The following is a 19,953-nucleotide window of genomic DNA, read 5'->3' on the forward strand; positions in this document are numbered from 1 at the left end:
TGGATGAATATGCAACATTTAAGGCCTGGGCCACAAACTGGACGCCATAGTAAGTTCTGTAGCGGTCTTGAGACCAGATTTCCCCCATCTCTTTCTGGGACAATGCTTCCAGTGGTTCCTTTTCTGTGCATCTTGTCCAACCCTCCACGGATAGCACACTGTTTGAACATGTACAACTGAATGCTCTTGACCAAAACTGTGCAGCTGCAGCTCTAGCTTTAAATGAAAGTGGAGTATAGTAGCCATGTTCTGTCCGTTTTTTGGTATTCATCACAAAGGACAAAGAACCTTGGGCAGGCTCGAAGTAATCTGTGCCACCAAACAACATCTCATCAATGTCCAGAAGATCTGTTGTGATCCAGACTATCCCCTCAGATTTCCTCACTTCATGAAGTCTTTGTAACATCACAATTGGATAAATTCTGTGCTCAGAGTCCCCATAATAAACAAACACCTTGACTTGTCTCAAATCAGATGGTTTACAATGTAAGGATGACATTTGTCCCAGGGTCGAAATATGAATTTTTTCCAAGAAAGCAACACAGATCCCACTGCGGATCATCAGAAGGGTGAAGGCTCTTAGGAACCTTTCTCCATTGTCATTGTCTGGAACAAAGAGACCGATCCACGTCCACCCAAAATGTAGCAACAACTTGATAATCCCCATGTGCTGGGTTTCTTCTTTGGGGACCATCCGGTAGACAAAAGGGAACTGGGTTTTGTCATTCAGATCCTGAGCAGCAGAGCCAAAACTGATCTAGCAAGAAAAGGATTGGTGTCATGTTTTCAGGAATACACAAGAAAGGCCTCATTGCATGATCAGGCCAAAGGGCCATCTCTTCACAGTAGCGAACCAGAGGCTTATGGGATGCATGCCATGCCTCTGATGGTGGAATCCTGTTCAGAAGAGGACCTGGAGTTTACAGAGAAGGAAGTGGCTCCAATGGACACTGGGGCAGAACAGGGCATCTGGGTCTTGTGGGGTCATGACACCCCAAAGTCTTCCTAGAGTCACAATGGGGCACTACACAGAATGAGAGGCAGAAGGTAAGCAGCTGCACAGTTTGGAGGAGTGCAAGTACTTAAACTTCTGTGTTCAGTTAGCTGTCAGACATCCACTGGTCTTCCTGAGAAACAAGAACCCTTTAGGGGCCAGGGGTACTTTCAACCACATCTTCCTATTGACAAACCGGAGAGGGAGATAGGAAGTGGCTGAGGGTTTTCTAACTCACTTTCCACTTTATTGCAATGTGATTTCCACCCCCCTTTGGTCTTTCTTTTTGCGTGCTACTCTTTTGTGTTCCCTGGAAAATTTGGCCCTTAGGACATTGCTGAAGTACAACTTCCATCAGTCTGTACAAGCATGGCTAATGGCCAGATAGTTGGCTTTGCAGTTTAGAAACTTCTTGGGGCATGAAGGGGTTCCTGACCACTGCTAGAGAGACAGCAGAGAGGAATTAAACACAATAGATCTCTTCCCTTCCAATTCCTACCTGGGGCATTTTGTAGATGCCTAACATGCTTGAAATCTGGCTGGGGATTTCAGAAGAAGTTGCTTCAAAAACAGCCAACACGTTATTCTGTCTTCCACAGCTGTAGTTTGGAATACTGTCTAGCATGGCATCGGCAGTTGTCCTGACATCAAAAGCGGCCTCATAGATGCTATAGCCCAGGGTGACATTGGCTAAATGCTTAAGATGCCGGGTGATCTCCTGGGTTGCAAACAAGATGGAGAGGACTGGTGAGATATCCTCTGCTGACCAACTGCAAATAAATGAATACACAAAAAATCATTTTAGCCTTCCATTCTCCATTAAATGAAAACAACTCCTTGTTCTATACAAGTTATATCTAACGGGAAAATCTGCAGCTAGGAAGGAGCAGAATCTTGCCCAGATCCACCAACAAAGAAAGGAGTAGCATTTAGGAGAGCTTGAGCTGGGGTGAATTAGATTGCAATTTAGAGTTCCTTAAGTTGGCAAGAACTATTTACAGGATGAGAAGATATGAAAGAGAGAAATGCCCTCTCTTGGTCTACCCACCTTAACTTCTGAGTCTCGTGGAACACCTAGTAAGGTTCCTATACTGATTTGAGCATTCCCGCGAGTCTGAAGGGAAGGTGGTGGTATCCTTACATTCCAATTTTTACACATTCTTTGACCCACAAATGTAAGATTGCACCGTGGATTAAGAACTTATTTAAGATACGTTGTAATCCACATACACCCAACACACCAGGGACATTTAATTTAGACAGTTTGTTGGGAATAAAGGAATAGAGGAAGCTGTCAAAGCTGTTAATACTTGACTAGGAAGAAGCACCCTTTTTCATGAGACATGAGATGATCAACTATGCTTTAGCTGCATTAATGAAACTGAAGCCCAAAATAGGGAAAGGGTTCTGAAACAACCTTTTTGTTTGCAGGATACCAAGGGGCATGGCCAGAAACTAGATGCTGCCTCTGGAAAACAGCAATAAATGTGAATGCAGACTGGGTAACATAAAGACACTTATGTCATAACAGTGTTTTTGGGATGAAGTGAAAAGTTGATTGGGTAAGTTCTAAAAGCTTTTGGAAATATAACCTGACTAATGAGGTGGTCTCCTGGCCTGTAATAATTCAACGGATCAGTTCCTATATTTCGGTTCAATGGGCATTTAGCTTTAAGCATCCTACTGGCTCCATGGGGCATTAGCAGCAGAAACAGCAGCAGCAGAAATATCATCCTGGCTATGCCTGCAAGAATCATACACTCTTGTGACAGCAGTGACATTAGAAGCACAGCTGGACTCCTACAGTAGCTTCAGAAGCAAAGGTAGAAAAAGGAAACCTCCCACAGAAACAAGCCCTGCCAGCCCCAAATCTCTCAGGCCGGGCTTCTGATATTTATGACCCAGTTCTTCATTCAGGCTTGTGACAATAAGTTATCTGATGCTGCCTGTGATTCTGATGTTTTGTTATTTGTGGACTCCAAGACCATAGTTGGGGAAATCCCTGGACTAGATAAACAAATCACCATGATTTTGATAATTATAGGGTTAAGAAGGTCCACCTCCTCTGCAACTCCCTGGAATCGGTGAGTGACTCAATGGGCAGCTGCAGAGCCAGAGCAAAACATGTTTGTGAGAACTCAAAGATGGGACTCTCAATCTGGGCCCTGCTAAACCTGAGGAAACATTAACTTTAGTAAAGTCCAAGAAACTATAGAATAGCTAATGTTATGATTAGTTGGGTCCAGGATCTGGGTCACACTATTGATTTTGAAAGGTGGGAAAAACTGTGGACTAAATCAAATTTACAGCATATGTGTCACTCAAAGAAAATGTATTTAAGATGATGTACCGATGGTATGTCACACCTGCCAAACTTGCTAAAATCTATATTAATCAAGACAAAAATTGTTGGAAGTGTAAGGAGAAGAATTTCCGCCATATGTGGTGGACTTGCTCCAAAGTGAAAGCCTTCTGGGATATAATATATGAGTTAAAAAAGGTTTTGAAATATAAGTTCAATAAAAAAACAGAGGCATTTTTATTAGGTTTAATTGGTGAAGAAATACATAAAAGAGAGGTAAACATGTTTATGTATGCCACAACGACTGCAAGAACACTTCTGGCTCAGAAATGGAAGCAGCAGGAACTCCCAACACTGGAAGATTGGCAGGTCAAGATGGTGGAGTATGTACAGATGGCCACGTTGACGGGGAAGATTCGGAATCAGTGTGATGAACTGTAAGAAAGAAAGAAAGAAAGAAAGAAAGAAAGAAAGAAGGAAGGAAAGAAACTAGAGAATATCCAAAGCAAAACGTGTTTGTGAGAACTCAAAGATGTGACTCTCAATCCGGGCCCTGCTAAACTTGAGGAAACATTAACTTCAGTAAAGTCCAGGAAACTATAGAATAGCTATGATGGACCAAGACCAGGAAGACAGGACATGATAAAGGTGTATAAAGTCCTGCATGGTGTGGATAATATGGATAGGAAAAGTTTTCCTCCTTCCCAGTAGTAATACTAGAAGTTTGGACTTTAAGTGGGAATATAAACCCTTGTTTCCTAGGCCCCTGTCCAACTCTCTGATCACTACACCACACTGTCTCAGAACTATAGATTCATTGGCATCCAATGGAGATCTCTAACATTGAGATAAGCCATGAGATACTCACATGAGGTAATAGAAGTTCGGATTCATGAGACAACTAAAAGCATATTTTTATAATCAAAACAGCAACAACTATTTTAATATTTATACCGTACCCACAACAAGAGCTGTTTGAAGAATTGCTGTGTCGTCTGATATGTTCACCCACAACTTAACACATATACCCAGAACAAATTTAGTTGGTCTGTAAGGTGCTACTGGACATTTTTTTAAAATTATTTTTATTTATTTCATCTGTTTCAGACCAACATGGCTACCTACCTGAATGCAGTAGTCCAAGTGGGAGATAACTAGAGCATGCACTACTCTGGCGAGATAGTCTGTGGGTATGTAGGGTCTCAGATGGCTTACCAGATGCAGCTCAATCCATTGGCCACCATACAGCCTTCAACCATCTCCAGATACTCACAGGACCTAGTTACTCACACAGGACCTGGTGACCTAGTTGCAGGAGTTTATTGGCCAGTGACGTTTATTGGCCAGAAACATATTTAGGTGACTTCCCGTGTCTGGACTTCTGGGTGCGATGATCTTAATTAGGGCTTTAAAGGTCAGGACCAACACTTTGAATTGTGCTCGGAAACATACTGGGAGCCAGTGAAGTTCCTTTAGAATCACTGTTATATGGACCTGGTGGAGATAACCAAAGCATGCACCATTCTGGTGAGACAGTTTGTGGACAGGTAGGGTCACAGCTGGCATACCATATGGAGCTGGTAGACAGAGTTAACCTGTGCTTCCATGGACACCTGTGAGTCCAAAATGACTCACCTGCGCACCTGGTCCTTCAGGGGCACAGTTGCCCCATTCAAGACCATTCAAGATCAGGGGGTCCCCCATGCCCGCCCCCATCTCCCAAAAACAGTACCTCTGTCTTGTCAGGATTCAACTTCAGTCTGTTAGCCACCATCCACCATCCAGCCACCTCCAGATACTCACACATTAACCTTAACTGGTTCCTCAAACTGATGAATACTCAGCCCAAACCACCTGATGATCTCCATATTCTTCTTCATGCTCAGCTATACATTAAGCTTGCTGGAGAGCCAGGCTGCTGGTGACCTAGTTGCAGGAGTGACGTTGGCCAGTGATGTTACCATGGATGAATGCAGATGTATCATTGTGACATCAGTGTATGATGTCACAGACAGAATGAGCTTCAAACACCAGTAAAGTGAGAGACAGTTAACAGTCAGACCCAGGCTTAATGCTGTGGGTATTCGTGGCAGATGATGAGAAGGTAAAACATGGGGGCTATGGTATCTTTTACCAAAGGTTACAGCCAGATCAAGCTCTTAAAAGATCTTGGTGCCCCCATGTGTATCTAATTCAGGAAATAAACACTAATAAACTGTAAAATAAAGATTGATTTTTCAAAATGAAGCAGAACCTACAGTAAGGTGGAAAATAACATTTATAGATCAGGGTAAATCCAGCAATGAAAAATTTCTGAGGTGCCCCCCTTCCCTGGAGGCCCTGAGCACGTGCTTATTTTGCTTAATGCTTAATTCAGCCCTATTCTGGATTAGGGCTACTTGAGTTTGGGGCAGATTCTTGAAGAAGTGGAACCTTCTGAAGTGACTCTCATTAATTGCAAATGAGGTTTTCAGCTGTTGAGGTTCTATTGCTCTTTGAACCACAATTCAACATTTAAAGACAATATGGATTTACACAAGTGCAGGTCAGTGAAATGGACATCTTCAGTAACAAGTCCATCAGATTATAAAACAGATAGGACTTTAGGGCCGCTCCATCCTTATTATACATTCACTTTCATCATTCATTACCACTTCCTTTCACAGAGGGCACGTAGCAGCACCCGTAGAAGTGACGAATGAGGATGTGGGAGAGACAAGGGTGGAAAGTCACTTGGGACTACGCCATTATCTAAGAGGCTGAGTTCTTTAGCCTCTCTCTGTAAAAATTGAAATAAAAAAGGACGGTAAGAAACCTTTCCTTTTCTTTATGCTTTCCTGGGCAACCACACAGAAGCTGCTGACAGCATCCTGACAAATTGTCCCGAGTCAACTTTAATCAGCGGTTAGGTCATAAATCATGACAGATGGCATAGCAGGAGCCACGGGGCAGCCAGCCAACACTGATAACCGAGAAGAACCATTTCAATGGCTTTTACAACAAAATTTATTGTTAAGATCACATATAGAACAATTAACCAGCACAATAAATCAAAAAAATTTGCAGAATTTCAAGGATTTCTTGGGGTACCACTTCACACTTGAGGGGGTGCATATGGATCCTGCTAAGGTGCAGAGCGTAGTTTCGCGGCAGGAGCCCAAGACAAAGAAAGACCTGCAGAGGTTTTTAGCATTGGCCAAATATTTCCGCAAGTTCATATCAGCCTATTTGAGATTCACTACACCCCTCACGGATTGCTTGTAGGGCAAGAAGCCATTCCAGTTGACAGCTGAGGTGCATCAGGCATTTGAGCATCTCAAAACCTTGTTCTCCTCAGAGGTGTACCTAGCTCATGCAGACCCCCACAGGGTGTTGGTCAAATAAACAGACGCCTTTGACAGAGCGGTTGGTGCTGTGGTGTTAAAGGAAGATGAAGATGACCAAAGTCTCTATACTTTCCTGGGCAACCAGCTGTAAATTAACAGCATCCTGACAGCAGTGTTTGGTCCACGTTAACAACATTGTATTTTATGGGAAGCCAATAATCTTCAAAGAAGCTAAGAATTAGAAATTACCATCTTCACATTTTGTAGTTAGATGTGCCTTTGTGTTCAGATCAGGCCTGAGGATGATAATGTAGCACTTGGGAAGGAAGATGCAGCCCAGAAGCCCAGCACTGGAGGCCAACATAGAGAAGACCTGCACAGCTACCATGAACTTCCCTTTTGTGCTCAGGTAGGTGGGAACAAAAGACACCCAAACACTGCAGAAGACTAGCATGCTGAAGGTGATCAGCTTGGCTTCATTGAAGGGCCCTGGAAGCTTTCTGGCTAGGAAAGCCACAGTGAAGCAGATGGCAGCCAGGAAGCCCATGTAGCCAAGGACAGTGTATAACATGGCAACAGATCCCTCATTGCATAGAAGGATGATCTCTCTAGCTTGGGAGTGCATGTCGGAGTCTGGGAAGGGTGGGGAGATTCCCAGCCAGATGGTGCAGATGACAACCTGCATACTGGAACAGGAAAGGACAATGGAGTTGGCCAGACTCTTCCCCAGCCATCTCCTCACCTTGTTCCCTGGCTTTGTGGCCAGGAAGGCCAGCACCACAGTGATGGTTTTTGCCAAAACAGAAGAGACAGCAACTGAGAAGATGATGCTGAAGGCTGTTTGTCGGAGAAGACAGGTTGCTCTTCTTGGCCGGCCGATGAACAGGAAGGAGGACAAAAAGGAAAGCAGGAGGGAGCTGAGGAGGATATAGGATAAGTCCCGATTGTTAGCTTTGACTATGGGAGTTTCCTTGTATTTAATGAAGATTCCTAGGACAACATTAGTGGTTAAGGCCAAGAAGAGGGCAAAGGAAACCAGCACAATCCCCAAGGGTTCTTCATAAGTGAGAAATGTTATAGTCTTGGGGACACATTTGTCTCTTGCTTGATTTGCATGATGATCTTCTGGGCATCTGGTGCAAATCTTTGCATCTGAAGAGAAGAAGAAGGACTTCAGAATTACTAACAAAATTCTTACATCCATACCTGTTTGTTTTCTGACAGAGGTTGCCATGGTGATGGGGTGTGCGTTTGAGGTGTCAGGAAAATACAGTCTTTAGCAAGGTGTGCTGGGAAGAAAAAGGTAGAGAACCAGGAGGTGCCCATTTTGTTTAAATATATATTTATTAAAGTTTTACATAAGATAAACAGAATAACATAGAGACAGAGAATAAACAGCATAAAGCAAAAAAACAAAGAGAGAGAAAAAAAGAAAAGAAAAGAAAACATCATACGTTCCATAACTTAATTCCATTCACATGTTTCTTGGACTTCCTCACACCTCCCTCTTTTGTATTCCCAATCCAGAATTCTATTCAACAAATTATTCCCTTTTTTCACTTATCTTAACCTCATATTGCAACATTATCTATTTTTCATAGTTTCTTCTTTAACAGATCACTTAAACCTATTCATAATGCTTTTGTTACCAAATACCATTTAGGTTCAATTCAACATCATTTTAACATTCATTAATTTTACAATATTTCTGTAAGTAGTCTTTAAATTTCTTCCAATCTTCTTCCACCGACTCTTTTCCCTGGTCTCGGATTCTGCCAGTCATTTCCTCCAGTTCCATGTAGTCCATCACCTTCATCTGCCACTCTTCCAGGGTGGGTAGATCTTGTGTCTTCCAATACTTTGCGATGAGTATTCTTGCTGCTGTTGTTGCATACATAAAAAAGGTTCTATCCTTCTTTGGCACCAATTGGCCGACTAAGCCCAGGAGAAAGGCCTCTGGTTTCTTCAGGAAGGTATATTTAAATACCCTTTTCATTTCATTATATATCGTCTCCCAGAAAGCCTTAATCCTTGGGCATGTCCACTGAAGGTGAAAGAATGTACCTTCAGTCTCTTTGCATTTCCAACATTTATTATCGGGGAAATGATAAATTTTTGCAAGCTTGACTGGTGTCATGTACCACCTGTACATCATTTTCATAATATTCTCTCTTAGGGCATTACATGCCGTAAATTTCATACCTGTGGTACATAACTGTTCCCAGTCAGCTGGCATAATGTTATATCCAAGGTCTTGTGCCCATTTGTTCATAGCCGGTTTTGCTGTTTCCTCATGAGAATTCCATTTCAACAGCAAGTTATACATTCTAGACAGTATCTTTGTTTTAGGATCCAACAGTTCTGTCTCCAATTTTGACTTTTCCACCTGGAAGCTGCTATGGTAAACAAGTCCCCCTTGATCATGTGCTAAGATCTGGACTTCTTCCATGCAGACTGAAGGTGTAAATATGCAAATAAATCATGTTTCTTAAAGCTACAGCAGTCTCCCCTGAGTCTTCAATTTTCCAAAAGAGCACGAATCCTGGGTGATCCCTGGAACCCCCTGAAATCTTGCCTCTCCCTTTCTTCTGGAGTCACCCACCTTCCTGAACGGAGATTGTCCCTTCCGCACAAGGAGGACAATCATAGCAGCAAACGGGCTCTCCTTCTTTAGCTACTCTGGCGTATCCAGGGCGACAGCTTTCGGTGCATCTTGAACGAGGCACGACCTAAAAAGAAGGAGAAAGAGCACCAAAAGGATATCAGCATAAATTACAGACATCATCTGAAGGCCCTGACTGAAAAAAATGCTCAAATAAATATCATTTTTAGAATACTGAGACCAGGTTAGAAAGCTTTAAAATGGGAGTGAGACTCTTCCAGATTTGGTAGAACTGTGGAGATCATTTTCTTTCTGAGATAAAGTTTCATTTTTAATTGTTGAACGCAAATGTTGTTGAACACAAAGGATTAAACAAACTATGGCCTTTTAAACTGCATTTGAGATTTATTGTTCTTTTTTGTCACTGGGAAAAGGTTGCCATATTCTGGACAAAGTTGTTGAGCTTTATTTTCCCCCTTTGTAAATGTTTTGGGCTTTTCTTTGAATTTTCAATCATTTTTTAAAAGATCACTCTGCTTGCCATACGTTTGGGTTTTCCAGGACATGTTGCTGTTTCAGCAAAAAGCTGTGTCTGGGTGCCATTTCGGCAGCCAATTCCCAGATGTGTCCAAGACATCCCGGAGGAATGGCAGCCATACACTATGGTGCGTATTGTTGTGCTTTTATAAGCAGTCACCATTATTGGGCAGCTGATGAAGCCCACATGGCACCTAGGGCCACACTGCCAATTTTGGCCCATTGATGTCCTTGTTCATCCACTCAGAGGGATAGATGAAAATGCAAGTGTAAGAGCAGCCTCTCCACTCTTTGCCCTACTCCATCTGATTTGCTATGCAAAACAGAAAGGGAAAAACAGAGAGGGAAAACAGCAGCTGTGTACACAACCAGGAGTGGGTCTCACTCTGCACAACGCCCACTTAGGGTTAAACTGAAAATGGCCCCTATCAGCATATTATCAGAACTTAACAGATGTCACAGCAAGGGAACCAGAGCCAGTTGTGCCATAGTGGTCAGAGAGTTGGGAGGGAACCCAGGAGACTAAGGTTCAATTCCCAGGTAGCCATGAAGCTCCATAGAGAAAAGGAGGGATATAAGTGCAACAAGTAAACAGATAAATGAATGAATGCAATGACCTTGCTGAAGTTCCCAGGCCACACAATGCCTTCCGGTGTAATGGAGAATTTTATGCTGGAGGATGCCTGTCCCTCGATGCTCCCAACTTTCTTTCTGCTCTGAGATCTATTGGGAAACACAACCCAGTTCACGATATCAAAGTTGGCAGTCAGCTCCCCATTCTGATCAGAATACATCCCTCCTATGGATGAATTCGAAATCCAAATTTCTTTCAAGAAAGTATGAAGCTAGATTGGCAGAGAAAACACCAGCATTTAGAAAACATGATATCTGGATTGTGTGAGAAAACAGCAGGCTTGTGTGCAAACTCCATAAGAGATTATGGAGTAAATTATGTTTAAACAAAATAACTGCAGGATATTTCTGGGTATATGATTGAGCAAAGCTTATATCCAATGACGTTGGATATTTTGTGGGGCGTAGTCTTGTTTTTCTTGGATAATTGAGTAAGGTTCCAGACATCTTACCAGTTTTGAGAGAATGGTCCTAAATCAAGGACACTGAGGCCTCGTGTCAGCTAAAGATAACAACCTTTTGGTCATTACAACTGGTCCTTTATCAGGTTATAAATTCACAGGAAATATGGCTCAAATAAACGCAAATAGAGGACACATCCTAGCAAGCATTTGGCAACAAGCCTTTTAACTGGCTTTAACCGATCCTATTGTGTTTTCAACATTCTGTGTTTTAAATAAGGCTTTTCTTTAGTGATTTTTATTTTATTTTAACGTTTTTGTAAAGTGCTTTGAGGGTTTCTTCAAGAGTCAAGCAATATATAAATGTTATGAACTAAATATAGTAATTAATTAATTAAGCTTAACAATTTTTCATAGCTTATTTTGTGCTTTGAAAGATTTCCCCCTAACTTTCCCAAATTATCCATTTTTTAAAAATTATCTATTTCAAAGTATATTAGAACCACAAAAATAGATGAACAATTAAAAAGAAAAACTTATTAACATGTCCTACTAAAGATAAGGCGTAGGAAACCGAAACATATTTAACAATAACAATGAGGTAAACTACAAAGAATATACAATCTGAAACGCATTCCAGAGGGTATTTGCAAAAAAGCAGAGAGGACAGACCTGCCATGGCTGCAACCTTTGAAGTTCCAATCTGTTTCCTCCACTCGCCATTAACCTCCATTTGGATCTGGATGAATATGCGACATTCAAGGCTTGGGCCACAAACTGGACGCCATAGTAAGTTCTGTAGCGGTCTTGAGACCAGATTGCCCCCATCTCCTCCTGGGACAAAGTTTCCAGTGGTTCCTTTTCTGTGCATCTTGTCCAACCCTCCACGGACAGTACTGTGTTTGAACATGTACAACTGAATGCTCTTGACCAAAACTCTGCAGCTGCAGCTCTAGCTTCAAATGAAAGTCGAGTACAGTAGCCATGTTCTGTCCGTTTTTCGGTATTCATTACAAAGGACAAAGAACCTTGGGCAGGCTGGAAGTAATCTGTGCCACCAAACAACATCTCATCAATGTCCAGAAGATCTGTTGTGATCCAGACTATCCCCTGAGATTTCCTCACTTCATTAATTCTTTGCAACATCATGATTGGATAAATTCTGTGCTCAGAGTCCCCATAATAAACAAACACCTTGACTTGTCTCAAGGCAGATACATTAAAATGCAAGTATGAGAGTTCCAGAAGATTAATTTTTTCCAAGAAAGCAACACAAATCTCACTCCGGATCAGCAGAAGGGTGAAGGCTCTTAGGAACCTTTCTCCATTGTCATTGTCTGGAACAAAGAGACCGATCCACATCCACCCGAAATGGAGCAACAACTTGACAATCCCCATGTACTGTGTTTCTTCTTTGGGGACTATCCGGTAGATAAAAGGGAACTGGGTTTTGTCATTCAGATCATGAGCAGCTGAGCCAAAACTGATCTAGTAAGAAAAGGATTGGTGTCAGGGTTTCAGGAATACACAAGGAAGGCCTCATTGCATGATCAGGCCAAAGGCCCATCTTCTCACAGTAGCTAACCAGAGGCTTATGGGATGCATGCCATGCCTCTGATGGAGGAATCCTGTTCAGTGGAGGACCTGGAGCTTACAGAGAAGGAAGTGGCTCCAATGGACACTGAGACAGACCAGGGCATCTGGGGCCCTCAGGGGTCATGGCACATCAACCTCTTCCTAGAGTCACAATGCAAAGAATGAGAGGCAGATGCTAAACAGCAATGCTTTTTTTCTAAAAAATATGTTTAGTGGTACTCTCGCTTCCATCATATACTCAGTCTGGAGGAGTGCAAGTACTTAAACCTCTGTGTTCATTTAGCTGCCAGACAGCCACTGGTCTTCCTGAGAAACAAGAACTCCTTAGCAGCCAGGGGCTACTGTCAACTACATCTTCCAATTGACAGTCTGGGGAAGGAGACAGAAAGAGGCTGAGGGTTTTCTAAATTGCTTTTCACATTCTTAAAATGTGATTCCCCGCCCCCTCTGGTCTCTTTGTTTAGAAACTTCTGGGGGCATGAAGGGGTTCCTCACCACTGTTGGAGAGACAGCAAAGAGGAATGAAACACAATTGATCTCTTCCCTTCTGATTCCTACCTGGGGCATTTTGTAGATGCCCAACATGCTTGAAATAAGGTGGGGGATTTCAGAAGAAGTTGCTTCAAAAACAGCCAACACATTATTCTGTTTTCCACAGCTGTAGTTTGGAATATTGTCTAGCATGGCATCAGCAGTTGTCCTGACATCAAAAGCGGCCTCATAGATGCTATAGCCCAGGGTGACATTGGCTAAATGCTTAAGATACCGGGTGATCTCCTGGGTTGCAAACAAGATGGACAGGACGGGTGAGGTGTCCTTTGCTGACCAACTGAAATAAATGAATAAACAAATAATAGTTTTAGCTTCCATTCTCCATTAAATGAAAACAACTCCTTGCTCTATACAAGTTATATCTAACGGGAAAATCTGCAGCTAGGAAGGAGCAGAATCTTGCCCAGATCCACCAACAAAGAAAGGAGTAGCATTTAGGAGAGCTTGAGCTGGGGTGAATTAGATTGAAATACTCATTTAGAGTTCCTTAAGTTGGGAAAAACTATTTACAGGATGAGAAGATATGAAAGAGAGAAATGCCCTATCTTGGGTTACTCACCTTAACTTCTATGTCTGGTGGAACACATAGTAAGGTTCCTATACTGATTTGAGCGTTCCAGCGAGTCTGAAGTGAAGGAGGTGGTCAGCTTACATTCTGATTTTTACACTTTCTTCGATCCCCAAATGTAAGATTAGCATGATGCAATCCAAATACACCCAACACCAAATGAGAAATTTAAGTTAGACAGTTCTGTTGGGAACAAGGGAAGCTCTGCAAAGGCATATAATTATTGACCAGGAAGAAACACCCTTTTTGCATCAAAATATATTAAAAAGCCAAATTTTCCTTTAATGTGTTATCTTTATATAGAGCAGTTCAGAAAGAGCTTCCCAGGAAGAAGGACATGAGATGATCAATTGTGCTTTAGATGCTGCCCTTGTATTAAGGAAACTGTAGCCGAAAAAAGGGAAAGGATTCAGAATTAAACTCTCTTTTTGCAGGATATTAAGGGGTCACTGGGTACTTCAATGCTGACTTTCAATCCCCAAATCTAATTCGAAAGGCAATAGGGGGGCAATGGAGAGAGAAAGTTTAATTAGGGATGGGCAGAAATTAGATGCTGCCTCTGGAAAACAGCAATAAATGTGAATGCAGACTGGGTAACATAAAGTCACTTACGTCTTAACAGTGTTTTCCGGATGCCGGAAAAAGTTGAATGGGTAAGTTCTATAAGATGCTGGAAATATGACCTGACTAATGAGGTGGTCTCCTGGCCTGTAATAATTCAACGGATCAGATTCCGTATATAGGTTCAATGGGCATTTTGCTTTCAGCATCCTACTGGCTCCATAGGGCATAAGCAGCACAAATAGCAGCAGCATAAATATCATCCTGACTATGCCTGCAAGAGTCGTACACTCTTATGAAAGAAGTAACATTAGAAGCACAGCTGGATTCCTACAGTAGCTTCAGAAGCAAAGGTAGAAAAAGGAAACCTCCCACCGAAATGAGCACTGCCTGCCTCAAATCTCCCAGGTCCGGCTTCTGATATTTATGACCCAGTCCTTCTTGCAGGCTTGTGACAATAAGTTATTTGATTCTGCCTGTGATTCTGATGCTTATGTGATTTGTGGACTCCAAGGCCATCGTTGGGGAAATCCCTGGACTAGATAAACAAATCACCATGATTTTGATAATTATAAGGTTAAGAAGGTCCACCTCCTCTGCAACTCCCTGGAATCGGTGTGTGACTCAATGGGCAGCTGCAGAGCCAGAGCAAAACATGTTTGTGAGAACTCAAAGATGGGACTCTCAATCTGGGCTCTTCTAAACTTGAGGAAACATTGACCAGTAAAGTCCAAGAAACTATAGAATAGCTATGATGGACCAAGGCGGGACATGATAGAGGTTTATAAGCATGCTGTGGGTAATATGGATAGGAAAAAGTTTTCTTCCTTCCCAGTAATAATACTAGAAGTTTGGACTTTAAGCGGGAATTTAAACCCTTGTGTCCTAGGCCCCTGTCCAACTCCCTGATCACTACACCACACTGCCTCAGAACTATAGATTCATTGGCATCCAATGGAGGTCTCTAACACAGAGATAAGCCATGAGATACTCACATGAGATATTAGAAGTTAGTGCTGAGTGGTCAATTGGCTTTATACAGTAGCAATAATATCTGCCCTTGGCTTAGTAATACAGTGGTACCTCGGATTACAGACGCTTCAGGTTACAGACTCCGCTAACCCAGAAATAGTACCTCGGGTTAAGAACTTTGCTTCAGGATGAGAACAGAAATTGCGCAGTGGCAGCAGGAGGCCCCATTAGCTAAAGTGGTACCTCAGGTTAAGAACAGTTTCAGGTTAAGAAAGGACCTCCAGAATGAATTAAGTTCTTAACCTGAGGTACCACTGTATATTAGCAGCCGACTAGAGATTCAATTCAATTTGGCTTCCAATGAAGCTGAATGTTGGAAGAGTCAGGAGAGAGAAATCTCTTATAGACCTTGAAGATTGCTCCTTCCCTGGAAGAATTTCAATCATACATAGTTGGGCTGAGGAAGGCTATTAACATCAGTGTTATCTATGGTGTCCAGTATGTAACAATCCATTATACATTCAAGGACAGTGTGTTTTACTGCAGGTGTTAGTGGAGTTTGGGGCAGATTCTTGAAGATGTGGAACCTTCTGAAGTGACTCTCACTGCTTGCAAATGAGGCCTTCAGCTGTTGAGGTTCTATTGCTCTTTGAACCACTGGGGAAATTGCTTTTTGTAAGAACTCACTGATGGGCCTGTCAATCTGTGTATGGGTAAAAGTTTCCTGTAATGCCAACAGTGCAATCCTAGCATCTCTACTCAGAATTCCCATTCAGTTTAGTGGGTCATCCTCACACTGTCTTTGCATGCTAGGAGAAGCTTTCCCAATGGTATTTCTGCTTCTGGAGCACATTAAGAGCTAATCAGATTATAGACCCACTAGAGGTGTAAAATAAATGAAACAGCACCATTGTGCTTTCATTGATTTTTTAAAAACTAAAAGCATATTTTATAATCAAAACAGCAACAACTATTTTAATACCCACAACAAGAGCTGTTTGAAGAATCGCTGTGTCGTCTGATATGTTCACCCACAACTTAACACACGAAAGCTTATACCCAGAACAAACTTAGTTGGTCTCTAAGGTACTACTGGACATTTAAAAAAAAATATTTATTTCAGCTGCTTCAGACCAACATGGCTACCTACCGGAATGCAGTAGTCCAAGTGGGAGATAACTAGAGCATGCACTACTCTGGCAAGACAGTCTGTGGGTATGTAGGGTCTCAGATGGCCTACCAGATGGAGCTCAATCTGTTGGCCACCATACATCCTCCAACCATCTCCAGATACTACACAGGACCTTCACCCCCTTCACTGGCTCCGACTTAAAAGAGAGGTATAGTTGTGTATCGTCCGCACACTGGTAAACACTCAGCCCAACCCCCCTGATGATCTCCATATTCTTCTTCATGCTCAGGCTATGAACTAAAACATTAGGTTTGCTGGAGAGCCAGACTGCTGGTGACCTAGTTGCAGGAGTTTATTGGCCAGTGACGTTACCATGGATGAATGCAGATGTATCATTGTGACATCAGTGTATGATGTCACAGACAGAATGAGCTTCAAACCCCAGCAAAGTGAGAGACAGTTAACAGTCAGACCCAGGCTTAATGCTGTGGGTATTTGTGGCAGATGATGAAAAGGTGGAATGGCAGCTGGTTGAAGTCATTAGAAAGCATCCAGGACCCTCCATCTCCTAAAACCTGGCAAGACTTGAAAGTAGGAGAGCAAAGAGCTCAAAGACAGAGGGCACGTAGCAGCACCCATAGTAGTGACGAATGAGGAAGTGGGAGAGACGAGGGTGGAGATTCACTTGGGACAAGGCTATTATCTAAGAGGCTGGGTTTTATAGCCCCTCTCTGTAAATATTGAAATAAAAAAAGGACGGTAAGAAACCTTTCCTTGTCTTTATACTTTCCCGGGCAACCAGCCAGAAGCTGCTGATAGCATCCTGACAGATTGTCCCGAGTTAACTTTCATTGGCTGTTAGGTCATAAATCATGACAGATGGCGTAACAGGAGCTATAGGGCAGCCAGCTAATACTGATAACTGAGAAGAACCATTTCAATGGTGTTTACAACAAAATTTATTGTGAAGATGACATGTAGAACAATTAACCAGCACAATAAATCATCAAAATGAAGAATTTGCAAGGATTTCTTGGGGTACCACTTCACACTTGAGGGGGTGCTTATGGATCCTGCTAAGGTGCAGAGTGTAGTTTCATGGGAGGAGCTCAAGATAATGAAAAACCTTCAGAGTTTTTTAGGGTTCAACTATTACCGCAAGTTCATGCCAGCCTATTTGAAACTCACAACCCCCCTCATGGATTGCAAGAGGGGCAAGAAGCCATTCCAGTGGACTGCTGAGGCGCAACAGGTGTTTGAGCATCTCAAAATCTTGTTCTCCTCAGAGGTGTACCTAGCTCATGCACACCCCCACAGCCTGTTGGTTGTAGAAACGGATGCCTATGACAGATCGGTTGGTGCTGTGCTGCTGCAGGAAGACCAAGAGGGGACCCTAGGCTTGTGCGCCTTCCACTCTCAAAAATTGATTCCTTCCGAACAGAATGACACTATTTGGGAAAAGGAGCTTTTAGCAGTCAATGAAGCCTTTGAAGTGTGGAGACACTTCCTGGAAGGGGCATCACACAAGGTGGAGGTGTGCACCGACCATCACAATCTGGAGTGTCGTCTAAACCTGGTGGGATAAGTCCCACGATTGGAATGTAATAATGGGGGGATACAATCTATTTCAGAGAAACAGACCAGACAAGAAAGGAGGAGGAGTGGCGTTATATGTCAGGGATGTGTATACCTGTGAAGAGATCCAAGATTTAGAACCTCAAAGCCAAAGTGAGAGCATTTGGGTCAAAATTAAGGGAGAGAAGAATAACAGAGACCTCATTGTGGGAGTTTACTATAGATCCCCAAGCCAAAAGGAGGACATAGATGATGCCTTCCTGGAACAGATGGCCAAGCATGCAAAAGGAAGGGAGATAGTAGTAATGGGGGACTTCAATTACCCGGATATTTGTTGGACGTCAAACTCAGCCAAGAGCATAAGGTCAAACAGATTCCTCACTGGCCTTGCAGACAACTTCATTGTCCAGAAAGTGGGAGAAGCAACAAGAGGAACAGCAATTTTAGATCTGGTCCTAACCAATGTTGATGACCTGGTTAGTGGGGTAGAAGTGGAAGGATCATTAGGCGCGAGTGATCATGCTCTTCTGAAGTTTACTATACAGCGGAAAGGAGCAGCCAAGCATACTAGGACTCAATTTCTTGACTTTAAGAAAGCCGACTTCATAAAACTTAGGGAAGTGCTGGGTGAGATCCCATGGACAGCAATACTAAAAGGAAAGGGAGTTCATGATGGCTGGGAGTTTGTTAAGAGGGAGATAGTAAAAGCACAACGTCAGGCAATACCAATGAGACGGAAACATGGAAGATGCCTAAAGAAGCCAGGGTGGCTATCTAAAGAACTTTTAAATGAATTAAGATTAAAAAAGGATGTGTACAAAAAATGGAAAAGGGGGGAAACCACCAAAGAGGAATTCAAACAAATAGCCAGCACGTGTAGACACAAAGTCAGAAAAGCTAAAGCACAGAATGAACTCAGGCTTGCTAGAGAGGTTAAAAGCAACAAAAAAGGCTTTTATGGGTATGTTCGTAGCAAAAGGAAGAACAAAGAAACAGTGGGGTCACTCAGAGGAGAAGATGGTGAAATGCAAACAGGGGACACAGAAAGGGCTGAACTCCTCAATGCCTTCTTTGCCTCAGTCTTCTCCGATAAAGAAAACAATGCCCGACCTGAAGAATTTGGAGCAAATGATTCAGCAAAGGAAACACAGCCCAGAATAACTAAGGAGATAGTACAAGAATATTTGGCTAGTTTAGATGTATTCAAGTCTCCAGGGCCAGATGAACTGCATCCAAGAGTATTAAAAGAACTGGCAGATGTGATCTCAGAACCACTGGCAGTCATCTTTGAGAATTCCTGGAGAACAGGCGAAGTCCCGGCAGACTGGAGGAGGGCAAATGTTGTCCCTATTTTCAAAAAGGGGAAAAGAGAGGACCCAAATAATTACCGCCCAGTCAGTCTGACATCAATAGCAGGGAAGATTCTGGAACAGATCATTAAGCAAACAGTCTGTGAGCACCTAGAAAGGAATGCTGTGATCACCAATAGTCAGCATGGATTTCTGAAAAATAAGTCATGTCAGACTAACCTGATCTCGTTTTTTGACAGAATTACAAGCCTGGTAGATGAAGGGAACGCAGTGGATGTAGCCTACCTTGATTTCAGCAAGGCATTTGACAAGGTGCCCCATGATATTCTTGTAAAGAAGCTGGTAAAATGCGGTCTTGACTATGCTACCACTCAGTGGATTTGTAACTGGCTGACTGACCGAACCCAAAGGGTGCTCATCCTGGAGAAGAGTGACTAGTGGGGTGCCACAGGGTTCTGTCTTGGGCCCAGTCTTATTCAACATCTTTATCAACGACTTGGATGATGGACTCAAGGGCATCCTGATCAAATTTGCAGATGACACCAAACTGGGAGGGGTGGCTAACACCCCAGAGGACAGGATCACACTTCAAAACGACCTTGACAGATTAGAGAACTGGGCAAAAACAAACAAGATGAATTTTAACAGGGAGAAATGTAAAGTATTGCACTTGGGCAAAAAAAATGAGAGGCACAAATACAAGATGGGTGACACCTGGCTTGAGAGCAGTACATGTGAAAAGGATCTAGGAGTCTTGGTTGACCACAAACTTGACATGAGCCAACAGTGTGACGCGACAGCTAAAAAAGCCAATGCAATTCTGGGCTGCATCAATAGGAGTATAGCATCTAGATCAAGGGAAGTAATCGTGCCACTGTATTCTGCTCTGGTC

At 42.7% G+C, this 19,953-nt stretch overlaps 2 protein-coding genes across 2 annotated transcripts; both read right to left on the reverse strand.

The window, feature by feature from the left end:
• Positions 1 to 212: 212 nt before the first annotated feature.
• LOC310700965 (vomeronasal type-2 receptor 26-like) lies at positions 213 to 5,429 on the reverse strand (the record flags this gene model as incomplete). The annotated part of the gene is made up of 4 exons (XM_083490922.1): positions 5,100 to 5,429; positions 1,494 to 1,764; positions 282 to 757; positions 213 to 216 (listed from the first exon to the last, which is right to left on the reverse strand). The coding sequence occupies exons 1-4, from the start codon at positions 5,174 to 5,176 to the stop codon at positions 213 to 215; spliced, it is 828 nt and encodes a 275-aa protein (XP_083347048.1). The 5' UTR covers positions 5,177 to 5,429.
• Positions 5,430 to 8,013: 2,584 nt separating this feature from the next.
• Positions 8,014 to 16,223, reverse strand: LOC310701589 (vomeronasal type-2 receptor 26-like). The gene is made up of 6 exons (XM_083492720.1): positions 16,195 to 16,223; positions 12,950 to 13,220; positions 11,468 to 12,283; positions 10,379 to 10,606; positions 9,225 to 9,351; positions 8,014 to 8,503 (listed from the first exon to the last, which is right to left on the reverse strand). The coding sequence occupies exons 2-6, from the start codon at positions 13,073 to 13,075 to the stop codon at positions 8,304 to 8,306; spliced, it is 1,497 nt and encodes a 498-aa protein (XP_083348846.1). The 5' UTR covers positions 13,076 to 13,220; positions 16,195 to 16,223; the 3' UTR covers positions 8,014 to 8,303.
• Positions 16,224 to 19,953: the final 3,730 nt, after the last annotated feature.

This window comes from Podarcis liolepis, assembly GCF_965112155.1.
Source record: "Podarcis liolepis genome assembly, chromosome: 2".
Classification (NCBI taxonomy): Eukaryota; Metazoa; Chordata; class Lepidosauria; order Squamata; family Lacertidae; genus Podarcis; species Podarcis liolepis.

Coding starts and splice junctions, on each gene's coding strand:
- LOC310701589 (XM_083492720.1), bottom strand. CDS start 13,075: ATGCTAGACAATATTCCAAACTACAGCTGTGGAAAACAGAATAATGTG. Junction 12,284..12,949: donor GCATCTACAAAATGCCCCAG/GTAGGAATCAGA, acceptor TTTTCTTACTAG/ATCAGTTTTGGCTCAGCTGC. Junction 8,504..9,224: donor GACAATCTCCGTTCAGGAAG/GTGGGTGACTCC, acceptor ATGCAACAACAG/CAGCAAGAATACTCATCGCA.